The sequence below is a fragment of the Artemia sp. Qi Xiang Cuo genome, chromosome 7, assembly GCF_049724085.1.
Source record: "Artemia sp. Qi Xiang Cuo chromosome 7, ASM4972408v1, whole genome shotgun sequence".
Lineage (NCBI taxonomy): Eukaryota > Metazoa > Arthropoda > Branchiopoda > Anostraca > Artemiidae > Artemia > Artemia sp. Qi Xiang Cuo.
Window position 1 is genome coordinate 64,800,628 of NC_142800.1, and position 18,551 is coordinate 64,819,178.

General features: G+C 34.8%; 1 protein-coding gene across 5 annotated transcripts in view; it reads right to left on the bottom strand.

Moving 5' to 3' along the window:
• Positions 1-18,551, bottom strand: part of DAAM (disheveled-associated activator of morphogenesis-like protein) — a 259,934-nt gene that overhangs the window by 19,417 nt on the left and 221,966 nt on the right. For all 5 annotated transcript variants that reach the window (XM_089092501.1, XM_089092500.1, XM_089092499.1 and 2 more), the window contains 4 exons: positions 16,453-16,650; positions 7,123-7,404; positions 5,187-5,304; positions 347-479 (listed from right to left, as the gene is read on the bottom strand). In XM_089092501.1, the coding sequence (XP_088948627.1) occupies positions 347-479; positions 5,187-5,304; positions 7,123-7,404; positions 16,453-16,650 (731 nt within the window). The remainder of the gene's footprint in view (positions 1-346; positions 480-5,186; positions 5,305-7,122; positions 7,405-16,452; positions 16,651-18,551) is intronic.

Genomic DNA, 18,551 nt, shown 5'->3' on the forward strand with positions numbered 1-18,551 from the left:
AGGCCCAATATTAAATCCTAAAAATTTCTGAAAGCCTTATTGGCCTAGTTCAAGTACTTTCTTTAAAATGTTAAATATTCTTTGTCCTGAGAGCGATTGTTCGCCTTAAAAGAAGCGGTAGATTTTTGTTTTGCACTATTCTGATTTTTCCATTCTTCTGAGTTCATTTTTTTAGAAATTTGTCGGAAATTCTCTGTAAAAAAAGAAGATAGCTCAAAATCATCATGGACTAAGTGCAGTTAGAATAAGGAGATTTTCTACCAGTGAGGTTCTTCTGTGACTCATCAGGTTTTAAATTAATTATATCAAGATTAGTCAGTAGTAAAATTTTTTAAGAGAAACTTACAGATGGACAACTTCTTTGACATTGATATCCAGAGGACTAACGTCTGGGTCATATCCATTCTCACTTTGAAGCACAATTTGTTGAACAATTCGGTCAAATAAAAGCCAATGTTGTGGATGAGATCCATAATCCACTAGAAATATGTAGAGAAACAATTTATTATATATTCATTTAATTGGAGCTATAATCAAAACAACGCGTTTTTTCCGATTTACATCTGTGAAGTAAAGCTTATTGAGCTATTTGGACTTAAAATTCCTTTTATGCTCACGTTTTTGTTTTTGAAGATTGCCTCTATTTAAACTTTTATGAAAGTACTATATGTTATGTTACTAAAGTACTAAAGTACTTTATGTTAGTACTTTTTGAAAAGTGATTTTTCATCATCGGTTCACAGTACAAAATGGACAAATCACAACTTCTTACCCCTTGGGAGTCACTTACTAACTCACCTCTTGGGAGGGAATTGGGATTTTTTTGCATTAATTTTATGCGACTGCGTGCCGGAGGAGAAGAAATTGGGGGGTCTATGCCTCCGCGAGGCAAAATTTCTTTTAACATGTCCACTTCTTTTTCTTTGTGGCATATAGCCTTATAAAGCACTTTCTCCACATACTCCCCGTTCTGGGATAGACCATGGCGGGTCCCAATCTTCTTGTTGCGAATCGATGGTACTAGATCTGTTTCTGTCTTCCTATCAATAATTGTGGTTCTGCGAACTAAAAGACAGGTCCATGGGAAAAATGATGACATTGCAATTTCTCAATACATAACTTACTATTCAATGTTTTTAAAGATATTCAATGACGCATCTAGAAGGAAGAGTTTTGGGGGTCTAAGTCTCCGCAAGTGAGGAAAAAAATATTAACCACGCCGGCTTCCATTTTTTCATTTTATATTGCCTGATACAGAACTTTCCAAACAGTTTGACCCCCCCCCCCCCCATCCAAGGGATAGAACACCGGCTACAAACTATAGCTAATTATGTGATATAGTTCAAGACAAATTTAGTAAATCAAATATTGAATTGCCCTAACTCTAAAGCAATAGTATATAAATTAAAAATAATTATCTACATTTATTTTTAGAATTTGATAATTCTGCTTCTTATTTCCTCCCTGCAGGTACTTCAAACTCACAAAATGGCATTAAATTATTCTTTTTGATTTTATGAGGGCAAATAAAATTTTACCACAAATGCAAATGTAGGTTGTGGATTTCCAACAGGCTAATATTCAGTCATTTTTTTTTTAAAGAAAAAAGAACACAAATTTTTAATAGCTTCTTGCCAAATTCTTAACCGCAAATATATGCAATGCGAAAATTGTTCTTAGTTGTGAGTAGCAAAGACACTTTTTGGGTCAAATCTTCAAACTTTTTTTGTTGTTGCTGTCCTATAAATTTGACAAAAATAAAGACGTTGTGACTGGTGATACAAAATTGAGGAAATTGTAGAGGCGTAATCTTGCATTAATTAAAAAATATGAACTAGAAGCGTAAAATATGAAGATGGCTACCAAGCAAACTATCACAATATTTTTGCAACAAGTTTGGATTTTTGGTTCGGCGTATCACATAGGGAGGTTTTCAGTTTTTTGGCTTGGATTTACTTTTTCTGGGCTAAATTTAGGTCAGTGAATTTCACATTAGTTCAATGGTGTGTTGACTGTAGCTGGACAGAATTTTGTGCGGGTTGACTTTTTTTTTTTTTTTTTTTTTTTTTTTTTTTTTTTTTTTTTTTTTTTTTGAAGGTTGGGTTTTGACTGGATTGAGTATCAAGCAGCGTTGACATGCATGACTAGCTTTACTTCAGTGCATAGGCATGTGTGACTAGCCAGGCAATTGCTCAGGCTTTGAAATCCAGCCAGACTGAATATGAAGTATCTGAACGCCAAGCACAGATGATAAGTATATTAACAAAAGAAGCTTCCTAATTGGGAAAATTTGGAATCCTAAACGCGGAGTCCGAGACTCTAGAACTGTTGCTTTGCTCTAACAATCACCTTATCAAACAGTTAGTGTCAACTAACGTAAGTAAGAAGCGATTTGGGCCAATAGTAACTGAAATTGTAAAAAAAAATGAAATATGATAACAATTAATATATTCCAAGAATTGACTGTTTACGCTGATTATAAATATATAAAAACTCATGAAGTTTAATGTCATCCATCAAAAGCTACAAGCCTTGGAAAAATTACTTGATTTACGAAAAAGGCGGGAAATAATTTCTGTTCGAATAATTCCTGTTTGTTTTAGGTTTTAATATTGCTCCTTACTTTCAGTTGAAAAAGCTTGTTTTTTAATATACGGCCATGAAAACAGTAAAATAACATAAATGAAAGGCAAAAATAACATAAACTTTGATTAGTGATCATCATAAAACACTTAAATGAAATACTACATTAACCTAATAATAGTACTTAATACTTGGAAAAACACTTAAATGAAACATTACATTTACTTTATACTATGTTTTTAGTGGCCATATACCTAGAAAGAATTTTTTTCTGACTCCAAACTGTCCAAATACTTTACCCCCCCCCTCCTCCTTAGGTGCAAATATATAGCCCAAATTATATATCTCCCATATATTCTGCCACTTGTCTTTGTTTTGTCTCGCGCTAGGCTGAAAAAAAATTAACGAAGAAACCGGTTACTTCTCGAGTTTTACACAGCGTAAACTTGAGTGAGTGGCCCATAATACACAAGTACCAAAATTCCTTCCCTCTACGGAAATTAAAAAAAATAGATCTCAAATAAAATTCTCAAATTTGGAAAGTCTTATTTTCCACGGGGGGGGGGGGTATTAACCGTAGGGTATTTTCCCGGGGGGTATTTTCCGCGGGGGGTATTTACGGGGGGGTATAAAGGCCTAGAACCGAGTTTTATAGGCCCATATTAGTTGTTTGAGTAATGTCCGACTGAATTCTGCTTGGTTTATTTTTGACTGATTTTGTTCGTGGGTGAGGGGGGGGGGATCTTGGTTGGATTTTGCAGGGGATCGTGCTTATATGCACCAAGGATAATTTAAATGCCACTTCAACGCAAAGATAAACTGAAAAAAACTCGACGTCGATATCTGTTCAGATGAATCGTTATAACTTATCAAAACTGCGTGCTACTCGAAGCTATTCTAGGATGACGGAATGAAAGGGCATAAACATCAGGCCCCTCACCTTTCATAGGGAAGTGAGGAAACCATGGAGAAATCCTATTTTAAAACCCGTAAGACGATTTTAGAATATGGTGTTTCTCTTGCCCTCTCCCCTCCTCCCACAGGTTTTCGTATTGCACTTATATTTTTTAAGTTGAGAGGGGTACTTATTAGATTTTTCTTTTCATTTTTGAATTTTTCATGTACTTTGCTTGTTTATGAATCACCAATCTTTACTTCTTTACGTTCCTACGCCAGTTAACTGTTTTTAACTAAGTTCTTAGTAAAAAGCTGCTTTAATTGGCTTTTGCCTGTGATTCAATCAGATTATTCCTAATGCGCATGTCGAAAAGCAAGGTACTTAAACCGTCTTTTTAAGCCCTGATTAGTCTTCCTCAGCTCCTAATTGAAATTTTAAACAACTAAGAAAAACAGACTTTTTTTTTGTCTCACGCCAACGTTATTGCAGGAGTTATTGCAGATTTTTTATGCAGGAGTTAACGTTATTGCAGATTTTTTTTGCAGGAGTTCTTCTGTTACTATGTAACTTTAACTTCCGAATCAACGCCATCAACACTTTGACATATGTTACTAATTGATATTATATAGGTTAATTTTTCACCTGATCCGCCAAAATTATGATTTTCACCTGATGTTGTACTATTTATGGACTTTGTTTGTTTCTTCCTTTCCATTATTGTAACTAAAAATTGAAAGAGGAGGTTTTCGAAAGAAGTTTTCGAAGAAGGATGCAACTCATGCTTCTGATAACAATAATCGCTCTCATCATCTCAGAAAAAAAGCCAACACCTGCGTTCGCTTCTGTACGGGTCGGGGAAAAACTGCCACGAAATTTTTTGGAGAAAAGAACACAGGAAACCTTATTTTTATAAAATTGATATCCAGCTTGACAAATATTTTTTGAAACTTGTATTTGTATTTGAATGTATTTGTAAAACTTGACGGGAGAGGAGAAGTCCCTTGACCTTCTCGTGTTCCTTGATTAAAAAAGTTACGTTAATACTAAAATATTAAATAAAATATTAGCGAGAACAAAAAGAGAGATTATTGTCCTATACTTCTGGTTTAAACAGTGTACTTAAATTCCATTGATTCATTTTTATGGAAGATTTTCATCGCCCAATTGGAGATAAAAATAGCCCAGGTTTTAAAAAACCACGCTAAATAATGCTTCATGTTAACTAATCCTGGCCAACAAATCTAGAGAAGCAAGTGCATATATTTTTTGGTGAGACAAATGACACCATCTAACATAGCACCATCTAGATGTTGCGTAATTAAGATGGTACTAGGATCTTAAAATGTCCTCCTTTTAACAACCTGATTGGTACTTCTGTGAGACATATCAAGCCAAAGCCAGCAAGATACCGAAAAATTTTTAGTCCAATTAAATTCGCTAACTAATTCAGTGATGTTTAATGTTCAATGATGATGATGTTCATGATGTTCAATCAAGGCCGTACAAAGAGGGGGGGGAATTGTTTTTCTGACTCGTAAAAACGTAACAAAAACGGATAAAAACAAAAATTATATGCGTTTTTGAGGTTTTTTCTAGCCCCCCCCCCCCCGAAATTTTTTTTTAGCAAAACCCCCTCCGAAAAAAAATCCTGGGTACGGCCTTGTGTTCAATCAAATTCAGTGATAATAATAAATAAGTAACGTACGTGGCAACAGTAGACAATGCTGTAGCATAGACATAAAATGAGGATATGCCGGAGTGTGAGTTAGTCGCTTCCGTAAGTACTCGAACATTGCTGATGTGTTGCTTAGGTCCAATGACATCTAAAAATTAAAAAGAAGGAGTGAAATTTTCTTTCTTTATAGAAAGATTAAAACCTTTTATCTTTTCTAATTATTAAAAATAGTTAGAAACAATTGTCTTGAAAAAAAAAATGCTGAATAGAATATAAAAGTATGTAGTATTAAATAATATTTAATTATGCAACTATAATGAATTAGTCAATTGGTTAACTTAGGATATTAAATTTAGGATTATAATATTAAATGTAATTCATTAATATTAAAAATACAATAATAAACAATAAACTGTTAAAGTAATAGTTCCTCAATAAACGTCTTCAGTCACATCTTTTTTTGGAAAATAAATATAAAAAGTGACAAACTCAACTTTAGACTAAGTATTACTGTCGTTGTTTTTCGCAAAACCTCTCTGTAATGGATACAGAAAGATCTTCACTCACCTCCCTCTATACCCCATGTCCCTTATTACCTACTGCATGTTATTTACTGTCTCAAGTTTAACAATGAAATTAAAATAACAAAACAGGGGTACTTCAGTGGTACATTATTCATTTTTGTAAATTATTAAACCTTATAGGCATCAGAGCGAAGGTATATGCAGGAGAAGTATCCAGCCTCGTAATGTCGCTTCGAATATATCTTCGCGTACAGAGTTTGCCGCTTTTTGTCTGAGGACTAATACGCGATAAGGGAATTTGGATTTTAGTCTATTTCTTCTTCCCTTTCCTTCTCTATCATTTTTCTTTTCTTTTTTTCTGTTTTGTTTTGTGCAATAAAGCTTACAAAAGGTTCATTTACACGTGAAAAAAAAGGCGATGGATCGAAATATATAAGAGGAAATGAAGTACACAGTGTTAAATCGACAGTCAATTATTCCAGAACAAGTGTGCTGGAGAGTGTTCTCTCATTACAATTCTGGTAATTTTTACTAGAGATTTAACTTAAATATTAAAAAAATCCTTTTGAATAGAAAACAAATTAGAAGATCTAAATTTTGTACTGGCTATACAGAATCAAGAAGGTTGACGTTCTGGTCGAGTTGGCCTAAGTCTTTCCTGGGTTCGTTCTCCACGTAATTTTTTCTCGATTTCGAAAGTGTGCAGTCACCAAGTGACCAATCAGTGCATTGCCCTATTACTTTTTAAAGGATAAATTAAATCGTATCTCACTAATTTTATAATATCAACGGCATCTTTTCTTTTTCTTTCTTTTTTACTGTCATACATAAAGAAAACAAAGGATAATATTTTATTTCAACAATATGCAAAGTAAAAGTTGGATATTCCGGGCGCGTTTCTAGGACCCTCTTTTAGTGGAAAGCAACAAAAATTTAAGGTGGATAAACTAGTAAAGAATAAAAGATGAAAAACAGTATAATAAATCAAGTAAATAAAAACAAAGAAAGCAAAACTATAAATTTACACAAGTAATTGAATTACTGAAAAACAGCTCGAACTTCGAATAGATAAACTTCAACTAGGACAGGAGGAGGGTTCTGATTAAAAAAAAAAAGACGGTGTTTAAATCTTTAAGTTATGGAGAAGCGTAAGCCCAACGGCTCTTCCCTGGGTATGCGCCTGTACAGCTAGTTAGCCCATACTACAAACAAAAATACTCCAGACTCCAAATGCAACCTAGACTTTGCTAAATTTTACGACGAGTCTACCAATTATACACACTATTGATCACTAAATATTGGATTTTAATTTTGCTTTCAGGGTTGAAATTACATATTTTTCCATTTTTTCAATATGTAATGTTTAAAGACAGTAGAAATTGTTTGTGCGGCTTGGTTATCTTTATTCGCACAAAGATCACAATATATACTTTTTCATTTACCTCGTCAAACCTTTTTGATAGTTCTCGTTCATCATCATGTCGAACCATATCAAAGAAATCAAGATGTTTATCCAGGGTAGAATTTTCATAGTTTCGCAACTTATCAAGAACTGGCTCAATTCCAAGATTAAAAAGCTCGTATCTTAAATGCAGTCTGAATTCAAGACTTTCTTCCCCAGGGCCATAATTAAGCACTGCATTAATCAGACACATTACGGCCGTTTTTAGTGCCACCTCATCTGTAAAGCTTCGATGACTTCTTCCCAGATCGTTGATGAGAGTCTACAAGAGAAGATCGATAATTACAACGGAGATTGAATATTGCGATAGGACCTGTGTCTCACTTTATCTCGAAATTTCACCAGTGTTTGTGATCTCAAAGACAGCGCATAGATCATATGGATCGTCTCTTTCTAAGCTTTGGATCAACATTTCCAAAACTTTTTTTTTACCTCGGCCCAATACGAGATTTTCGAAGTTTTTGGCGATTCAGCTTATTAAAAAAAAATGTTTTTGCAAAGAAAAATATATTTTTTAACAAAAGACATAGTTATTTGCTTGCTTGTTTCACACATACAAATTTCATAATAATTTTCTGTAGCCTACAAGAAAAATATATGTTACAAAAAAATTATGTTCTTTTGAAACTTTAGCAAATTAAGTAAACTTTGTTTTTTCTTTCATTTTCTCCCAGGAGAAAAAAATCTGGCAATAAACCTAGATGCCGTTTAGAAGGGTCCACAGATTTCGTAAGATAGGGAAGTGAATGGACGGGAAGCACCGTGGAAAAATGCACCTAGCAATCTTAACAGCACAGTGGGCACAAGTGATAAAACTATACCACAGAGTACAAATGCACACTTTGTCACTGCTCCTGGTGTCAAACTGACGTTAAAATAGAACGTGTGAAACAAGAATATTTAATAAAAACTATTGGGGTTTTTACAAAACTTTCACGACCTAACAAAATTGCCCTACGACCCTGAGCTGGGTCGCGACCCACACTTCGGGACGCACCGCTTTAGATAAGAGTAATCATGAAATGCAAAAAAGACTGTTCATTTGATTAATATGATCTGACATGTTCTTTTTCTTACCCAGAATGGTATATAAACCTCAATGCCAATCAGTAAAAAAAAAAAAAAAAAAATAAGACATCGTAAACCAAAAAAGCTGAATTTTCAGGAAACGAAAAGTGGATTTTCTTTCAAAGAATCAGAGTGGCTCAGCAGTTTTACGTAGATTTTAAGAATACAACCCGTTAATACCACTCCTACGTTTCGCCACCAGTTCCTTAAATTTTTCAAGAAGGGCTCCCTTTTTAGATACAGTAGATTGAAAGCCTGGCTTTTTATAGATCCACTAATTTTGGCAATAGATTTACCCATTAGTAGGAGTGCTGTGAATAGACAGGCATAATGGCATATTAGCAGAAGATGGGACATTTAGAAGGAAGAACTAGATTCTAAATTTAGGCATCATGACATATTAGCAGAAGATGGGACATTTAGAATGAAGAAATAGATTTAAGTTACTTCAGAGTGTTATTTGCGTCACTGTGGGAAACCTAATTCAAAATCATAGAAATGAATTGCATAGTAGGGTAAACATCACTTTTCGATCAAACCTAAACAGGGTAGACAATCTCTTTCCGGACAGTTTTGTTAATTTTTAAGAAGAAAGTACTTGACCCACGCGATTAAAACTTTCAGTAGTTTCAGGAGATGATGTTTGTGAGTTCCTAATAGTTTATTTATGTAGCTCAACTTCTTTCTTTGAAAAATTCAGGAAATTTGTTGCGGAAAGCAATTTTTTACCCCAGGCTACTATGCAACACCTTATAATTTTTATTTTTTATTTGTGGAATATGGAATCAGTGGGTTAATTAGACGATTATTGATTACTCGAGCAAGAAGGAATGGTTCTAAAAAATAGCATAGTAAGTTGACAAGAAACGCTCTTGAAAAAAAGTGGAAAATTATCAACACCGGGTTACAAGGATTGTTAGTGTTGCCCTTTGCCATACTAGGTAAAATCTTCTTTTCGTCACAAAACTTTTTTTGTCAAATTAAATGCACTGAAGAATAAGCTAAACTAATCAAGCCAGAAACGTGGTAATTTATGCAGAATAATCTTGGAACCGTGAAAATGGTTACATAATTGTTATATATATAAAAAATTGAAAATATAACTCGTGATAACAAGTGGGCGAGGACCTGAGGTCCGATATGCCGACAGTAGCAAGCAAACGCTACTGTACGGCCTTCTTACTTAGTAAGAAGCCCACGAACCCGCTTTCTTACTTTTAAGGCCACAAATTATGCAGAAAATAGAAATATTGATGACAAATTAGAGAAAAATTGAAAAAAAAACATATGTAGAATATTGAGCAACAACGACTAACATAACCTTTATTAATTTAACCGTTAAATAATCAAAGTTTTTCCTTCTTTTGCTTCTATAGAGTAAAGTAATATGACTTTATACTTCGTGATTGGCTTTTACTTTCAATGAAACAGATTGGAAGAAAGCTCTGAGACAGTGAACAGTTTTTTTTCAAATCACTCACCAAGAATATAATTAGTTTTCTTCACGAAATGTGTCTCATTAATCATGCAATTGTATTTCATTTGAAACTTGACAAAAATATGACATGTGTTTCTTTTTAAGTTTGAAGGACTTTTGTTACTTTTTTGTGCTTTTGTCGAATTTTGTGATCTAGCTCGGACATAAAATGAACACTAATTCTGATATTTACTTTTACAAAGATTTCGTAATTTATAAAGCTCTTGCCGCCTTGGCAGTAAAAATTGACTTCCAGACAAAAGATCTACAAGTCTTTTATTAGGATTCCGTAGAGGCATTGATTGCACATGAAAAACAATAAAAGATATTAACTCCCACATGGTGGGTGAAACGTTTACACGTGGTAAATCAAACCATGTCCTCAATAATTTTTGTATTTTGTTATATGCCAAAAAATTCACGCTAAAATGCTACCCTATGGCGAATAAAGAAACACCAAAAGTACCAACAAAAGCCGCTAAATTGCTGAAAGTTAGAATTGCGAAATATTCGCACACTACCCTAAATGGCCTACACATTTTGACTAAGCGACAATAACTACAACTAAAACCTGATGGTATTGAGGTTTGAATTATTTGTTTTTTACCATCTAAGAGTGAAATCGCGATTCAAAACCGCATATAAATGACCTTATAATTTTTATATCATCCATATTTCCTGCGTACTTGAAAACTATGATTTTTCGAAAAAATGTACCTATGACGGTTACCTGATTATATGTAGCTTAGTTATTACTAAATTTTGTTTGAAAATTTGAAACTGGAACGATTGTAAATACTGTTAACAATTGCTCTCTGCCCAATTTTCAGTATCATTTGACCCAAAAAATGTAATTCTGATTTATGACAGGAATTGCATAATCAGGCTATTTTGGTTTTTGCGGTTTAATTGTCTTCAAACTATTGAAAAAAGAAAGAAAGCAACAATATTTAGCTTATATCAAGATTTTTCAATAAAGTAGCTTAGGTAGCGGTAAACTTTATACCAGATGTTCCCCCTTCCCTTCTAAAAAAAAGGTTGTAATATAAAAGGGAAATTTCTAAGGTTTTAATACAGGCTCACAGGGATTTTGAAATGAATTTTCTGCTTTAAGTAAGTGCCAGAATCATTATCTTGGCTAGAGCAATTGCTTGAGGGGATGGGTTTGGAAGGAATTCAAACTACTTAAGGGTTTTGTTTTAAAGCAAAACACATCCGTTTTGCTAAAAATCTTCGTTTAAAAATCAGTTCATAAAAGTGAGCCCTCTGAAAAATCAAATCTGACGTATATAATATCGGAGACCACACTGCGTTTCCATGACGATAAAATAAAAGTTCAAATAGGGATAAAATATTTTTTAATAGACAGTGTATAGAAATTCACAAAAATACCAGATATTTCGGTCACATATACAGGGACCGTAAAACTTTTTTACTACTGATGACGGTCACTGTATATGTGACCGAAATATCTGGTATTTTTTTGTGAATTTCTATACACTGTCTATTAAAAAGGATTTTATCCCTATATAGAACTTTTATTTTAAAAATCAAATCAGTCTGAGCAGACAAGTGCGTAGCAGCAGTTGAGGGTGGGGGTTCGGGTCTCTCCACTGAAACCCTTAATATGTCCAAATTTTGAGTACTTTTTATTCAAACTATAAAAAAAATACTATTGCCTCCTCCCCTTAAAAAAAATTCCATTTCTGTGTGCGTCCAGAGTTTGACAATTTCATTCATTCAAAACACCTCGTTAAGTATTGGCATGGCTTATTGGCATTGGAATTGGCGCCCCGTTGGCATTGGTATTGGCGCCCCGTAGGAAAACAGAAGTTTTCCAGGGAAAGAGTGGCCTACAAAAATTTATCTTAATGGGTGAAGAGCTGATTTTTTTCCCCACAAGAGTGTTATATTTTTTTTAATACTACGAAATGTGACAACTTCACGTCTTCTGGGTTTCTTTCAGGTTAAGGGACATAAGCGATCTCCCCTTTCTATCGCAGTCTCCCAAGGTCATTAGGCTGCCTGAAGCGCAGCCTAGCCTAACCAAAATCGTATCTCAATTTTATTTCGTGAGTGACTTTTACCACATCTTAAAATCTGCACAGGTGGTATTCATACAACCATGAATCCCTTATCGGCTATCGCTCCCTCCCTCCCTTATCTGAAATCCCTTAAAATTGTCTCAAAAAGTTAGAACGTCATCTAATATTATTATTGGTCCTATACATAACTATTGAAGTTGAATTATTAATTTGAACAAGATTCGACGGAGAAAATATTCGCTTGCAAATCCCAAGAATTTTCTCAGGGATCCACGGAACAGACTTTAGAACGACCACCATAGAACGACCACCATAGGTATACCTCTGTAAGCTTTACTTTTAATGTTAAAGAGTTGGGCGAGTCCATTCAATGGTGCTTACAAACTAATATACCATTTTGCAGAGCTAGATATTCAAGTCCATATATGTTTCTTATAAACAGTCTTTATTTATATCAAAGCCATAGATACTTATCACGTACAATGCATACGTTCGACTCTCTCTATCTAAGGGTTAAACACACAAATATATACATGTCTTTTTACAGGTTTATGAATATTTTCTAGGAATCCTTTCACTTTTAACATTAGTGGTTAAACCTATATTCAAAGAAATCCCTTGGGTTCCGTGACAAACGAAAGCTGTGTTGTAACAAAAATATTGACAGCTAGGTTAATCTATTAACATAATTTAAATCAGGAAGAGACTTTACAATCCACCCCCCCTCTTAAAGAGAACCAAAGTTCTTATTATTTCCCTTCATATTTTTGAGTTATTTAAAAACAAATTCCTAGTATTACGAAGCAGAATATCCATAAAACAAAAATTAAACAAAAAAAAAAAATAAAAGAACAAACAGCAAATATTAAATTAAAGTGTGCACTTAAAAACATACACTGAAAATAAAAGTGTTCTGTTTTGACGGGGAATCACTTTGGCAGGATAAGTCTTTAAACTGTGCTTCCCTTCTCGGCCACAAAACTGGCAATGTTGACACTGTTTATAAGTGAAAGCCCTTTTGTTCACTAGGTGCGCAGTCACTTACAATTTCCCCTACACGTAAACATATAAACATATACTTATCAATAAATCTTATCGCGTTTTAATGTAGCGAAAGCCTATCTTTGCGAGAAAAAACGAAAAATTAGAAATGAGGATTGGACATAATTCCAATTTTCTTTATAAAATCTGCTATAAAATTAAACATAATTTTTATTATGATTACTCTCCTTATTGAGAGAAAAATCTTGGTAACAGCAGCAATGTTATCCATATATATATATATATAATTTCCATTAACTAAATTAATGCACTATTTTTAGGGGATATTAAAAAAAAAATGACATTGAATATTTAGTAAAATATTTATACACACGGCTTAAACTTAAAATATTTTAAGATCTGAATTTTGGTTACTTCATAAGTATGTATTTATATTAGTCATTTTCAATCCCTGCTGAAAGATTCCAGAATGGAGGGATTGATCCTTTTTTAGGCACAATTTCGCTCGGCAAAGCCGAACGAACATCATCCATAGACTTGCATATAGGCCCAGGGTTAGACTCTACGTCTCCGTCGTCCACTAGGCATCTCACCCAGCAGCTGTCGGGTAATGTGGATAAGTCCACGTCCGCTATGATATAATGCAATGTTTCCCACAATGCTCGTTTTTTTGATAACCCCACCCTACGACAATACAACAACCAGTCCAACAGACTAGAAGAGTAAGCATCCAAAGCTCGAGCGGACGCAGTACACGTTTTTTCCATCATCTGGTTAACTATCGACGATGAAGGTTGTTGCAGGAAAAAACCCGATGCAGGTAATAACCCATATGAGTTAGCAGTTTTAGCTAACTTCTCTTTAATCCTGCGTATAGCTGCTTTCCGTTTTGCAACACGCTGCTTCCTCTCCTCTTCAGACATCGGAGGGACTGTCTCTTTAGGTTTCTTTGATGGGGCCTTCCCCTTGGTTGGCGCAAGTCCTGTCGCTCCTATCCGACCCGTCTTAGCCGTTTTACGCCCGCTACTAGGACGCGTGTTGGTACGAAAGTAATCCTGCAACACAGATATCTCGTGTTCGTCAATCCCCACCAACTCCTCAAACTCGCCTTTGTAAAAAATAGAATATCTATTAAAAACAGGAATGTTGTATTCCAATTTCTCCTCATCACACACTTCTTTACGTAATATATATCTACATATACATGCAATTTCCAAGGCCCCGTCTATCGCCCTGTCCCTGTATTCCTTTAACCGTTCCACATAAAACCGAGCTACGTCCCCCGGATTAGCAGATCTCTTTGCGCTTCGCGGAACGAACTGCTGGGCGCTTCCGTACCTGGCCCACTTACCATCACGTGTGGCTAATTCTGTAGATGCCTCTTCAACACAGGTACACTTTGTGTGGTATCTCATAGAAATATCCAGCACTTTCAAATTTTCACCAGGCATCTCATCCCTGTCTTTTCGTACTAATGATGCTCTATCTTCTCCCATGTTGCTGTTAATGCTAATATACTTAGTTTCAGATTGAGGGTTTTCTTTTTCTGTACCAGTCGTAGCCCTCTGTCTAGACTGGCTATTTAGTTTTCCGATACTTGTTCAGAGTCTAGGTCTTTTCTATACCAGCATTCGGAACTATCGTGGTTTCGGTTACCGCAAACGTAGCATGTCTTTCTCTGGGGGAGGCGGAGCCTATTTTCAATCGACACGGCAGCCGAAAAAAACTCATCCGCCGGTTTAGTCACAATTTCAATTTTTTCATACTTGGTCGCAATTTTAAAAGCATCTTCTAGGTTAGTTATTTGATCCTCTTGTTCCATCAGTACCCTTTTAAAAGTTATGCGTGCACCTTCCCTAGAAGTGTTTAGTGCCAATGGTTGAACTGCCGGGTTTCTTAGCCCATCCCAATAGCCCATTGAATTCGCGTAAGACTTAGCGGCTCTTTCAACTCGTTTTAAGAACTGATATACTGTTTCATCCGGAAATTGTTTACATCCCACAAGATCTTGTAAGATTTTCCCGGGGCTGCGTTGAGGAACAAAAACCTCCAACAGATTTTTCCGTAATGTATCAAGTGTTAAATTCCCCTTATTTAAATCATAAAAAAAATAGAAAATTCCCCTTTCATTAGCATGCCTGCTGTGGCAACCACTTGCCTCTCCGACCACGTTAAGGTATCTTGAATTCTTTTCAGTTGGCTAATAAATTCATTTATCTGTGAGACTTCTGTTAATGGTGTTATTAAGGAAGCTAAATCTGTTGTTGCTCTGATTGAAAGGTTATCACCTGACGGTGGATTATTTGTTGGACGCGGTTTAGAGGAAATTTGTAGATAATGAGCCATTGCCGCTGCTTCCCAGAGACTTATGTCAGAATAAAACTTACTGACTATTTCTTCGTCATAATCATCGCTACTTGGATCAAAGGTAGGGGGTATTTCTATGTTTCGTAATTCTTGCTGTGCAAGGAAGGCTTTCGCTTTTACTTCATCAAAATTATCATTTTCAGGATTTAATTCTGGGATATTCATGGTTAAAAAAAAAACTAAAAATTGATACAAGAAAATAGCTAGCCTAAGCACTCCTACCTTTTTCCTATGCGCACAAAACTTTAGGGCTCACACTTACTCTTTATGTTTTTCACTGGATGCAGATCCCTCCAAGGTTTCTTCTTCGATGGCTGGAGATTTCACGACAGGAGATGTGCGTAGATTGGTAAGCTTCGGTCACCTTCGGTTGATAAAACTGCGGTGGTTGAGAAACATTTAGAAGTTGAGACGACCCTGTGTAACAATATGACTGGCCAGTATTTTGTTTATTTCTGGCGTCTGTTTGGATGAGCTGGCATCGGACTGGCTCTGCTGTGGATGGACTGGGCTCGAAAAATTACAGCACTTCTGACACCATGTTGTAAGCTTTATTTTTAATGTTAAAGAGTTGGGCGAGTCCATTCAATGGTGCTTACAAACTAGTATACCATTTTGCAGAGCTAGATATTCAAGTCCATAGATGTTTCTTATAAACAGTCTTTATTTATATCAAAGCCATAGATACTTATCACGTACAATGCATACGTTCGACTCTCTCTATCTAAAGGCTAAACACACAAATATATACTTGTCTTTCTACAGGTTTATGAATATTTTCTAGGAATCCTTTCACTTTTCACATTACTGGGTAAACCTATATTCAAAGAAATCCCTTGGGTTCCGTGAAAAACGAAAGCTGTGTTGCAACAAAAATATTGACAGCTGGGTTAATCTATTAACATAATTTAAATCAGGAAGAGACTTTACACCTCCTTACGTACAACTATGTGACACCACTATCTTCTTCACCTCCCACGACATTCCGAAGTCTCTTTCGAAAGATATCACTTGTGGGAAGATCGTGAACCTCTCCTTATTTCCAAGAAGATATAGTAAAACCTTTGGAAGGTTTGTTTTAAACCCACTAATTTCCAACAAAACCCCACACCCGGCCAGAGCTCTATTCAAGTTTTAAAATGAGGTTCACACCTTTCCAACCTCGACAAAATCTCTTCCTAATTTTCTATCTGGTTAGTTTTTTGTTGTACTTTTTTTTACTTATAAACAAAAAATGAGCGCTTGGTTCACATCATCAGTGACAGAAAGACACAACTCAATTTTTAGTAATTTTTACTAAAAAAATAAGTAATTTTTATGTGTTCAAGAATGACTTCGATGGGGAACATACCTGAAATCTAGTCCTTTCACCGGCGTATTCTTGGAATTCCTGGAGCGACTGAAGAACCTTTTTATGTCCGCCCGAAACTAAACAAACAGCGGCAAGGATTTCTAAGACCGCTGTTTTGGTTTTCATACATCCTGTTGTTAAGCCTCGTGCAATCACCTGTATAGCAGTTGGATGGGTTAGAACGTGACTTCTTCCGACCTAAAATGAATAATTATTATCTAAACTCGGCAGAAAAAATGATATCGAGCTGGTTCGAAAAATGATTTTCAAGGCTGCTGGAAAAAAGACTGGCTATAGATCCTTTTTAACAATACATACAAAAATTCTGGATTTCGTGATAAAACGCTTAAACAATAAATTTATTTTGTTTTACTTTTTTGTCTTTTCTTCTTTTTTACACATGGAAAAACTGCTAAATGGAAAAACAGCGTAGACAAGCAATGACCATTCAAGAATTTTAAAATATTTATCTTTTCCAAACTGATATCTTTAATTTTTACACTGCCCGCGATAACATCCCCCCCCCCCCCCTTGAAAAAAAAGAAACTCCAAAGCATTCCAAATTATCCATAAATTTTAATCTAAATATATTGGAATTTGATTCCCTAAAAACAATGAAAATTATTGCTCATATCTGTTAATGATGTTTGTTCTATTTTGTTCAGTTGTTTGATTTTATCTCCATGTTAATAGTAAACTTCCGTTCAATTTTGTGGCGTGTTTTTGTCAATAGTACAACTTTTTGCAAATTTGGTCTTATATTTCTTCAGGTGGGATAGGGGACCAGAGCGATACACGAGCCGATACTCTGAAAAGCTTATATCCTTTGCTCCCCCCCCCCCCCAAAAAAAAACGAGAAGAAGCTTCCAATAAAGAAGAAGAAGCTTCTTATTCTTTAAGAAGAAGAAAAATAAAAGAAGCTTCGAAGCGTTCGACAATATCTATTTACCATTAATTTAAGTATACCGCAATCTGATGTTGTTAAAAAAAACCGATGATCACCAAGTCTTACAAAATTTTAGCATTAAATTTCCATTCAGTTTTTTAGTTCATTTTGTTTTAGTTTAAATCATAGATGACATTTTCCATGATGGATCATCCGATTTTTAGCTATGACAATTGAGGGTTTGCCCACGCTCAAAAATTGTACAAAACAGGTGGATCGTGTCAAGTCTGACAGAAGAACCTCACACGCGGTTCTTTCGAACGGCGTTATCTGTATCTTGGAAAAGCATGACGTGGCAGAAGGGTCCCATACATAGCAGAACAAGTGGTGTTCCAACAAGTAGAGCAAGTGAGGTAGACTAGGCGACCCCTTGATTACCTAACATTATTAATGAACAATAATTGTACTTGTGTATGTTTAGTTGTTATTATCTCTAGATCTTTTCTTGGAAACCGCAATATAATTTTTTTTTTGAAAATTGCTATGCTACCATTTTACGATGTGAAAAAACAAAACAAAAAAACAATTTAGATGTTTCACGACTCTGGGGAAATTCGTTTAGGGCCTTAATTTTTGGAAAAACTTTTTGTCTGTGAGTGACGTCACAAATACTTGGAATAGTTACATTAAATTTTATTTTAAAAAGCAAATTAAAATTTACTTGTTGTTTACTGGTTGTCGATAGTATAGAATAAATTTATAAGAAAAAATGTATAAAATAAAATCCCTTTTATTCACACAAGAATAAAAATCACTTTTGGTGCCCCTCCCCCCTTAAAAAATGCATTTCTGAAAAATTTACGGCATCGGATGCTAGATTCTATTGGCAAATAGACATTTGAAACAATAATAAACAATTACTTGGTTAATATATTGTTATGTAATCATCCATCCATAATCAGCGCACGAGCAAGATGTCTTGACGACAACACAAATGATCACCAGCTCAACCTTTAAAATATTATATTTGTATATACAATTTTGTAAATTTACAGCCTGATTTTAATGCTAAAGCCCCACTTATTTAGAATAATTTTGAAACAAAGCTACATTAAATCAGTAAATTAAAAAAAAACCTAAGATTCTACCTCATTTATTTTGTGAAAAAAAAAATTATTCTGATTTTGAATGAAAATTAATGAATCCAATAGCA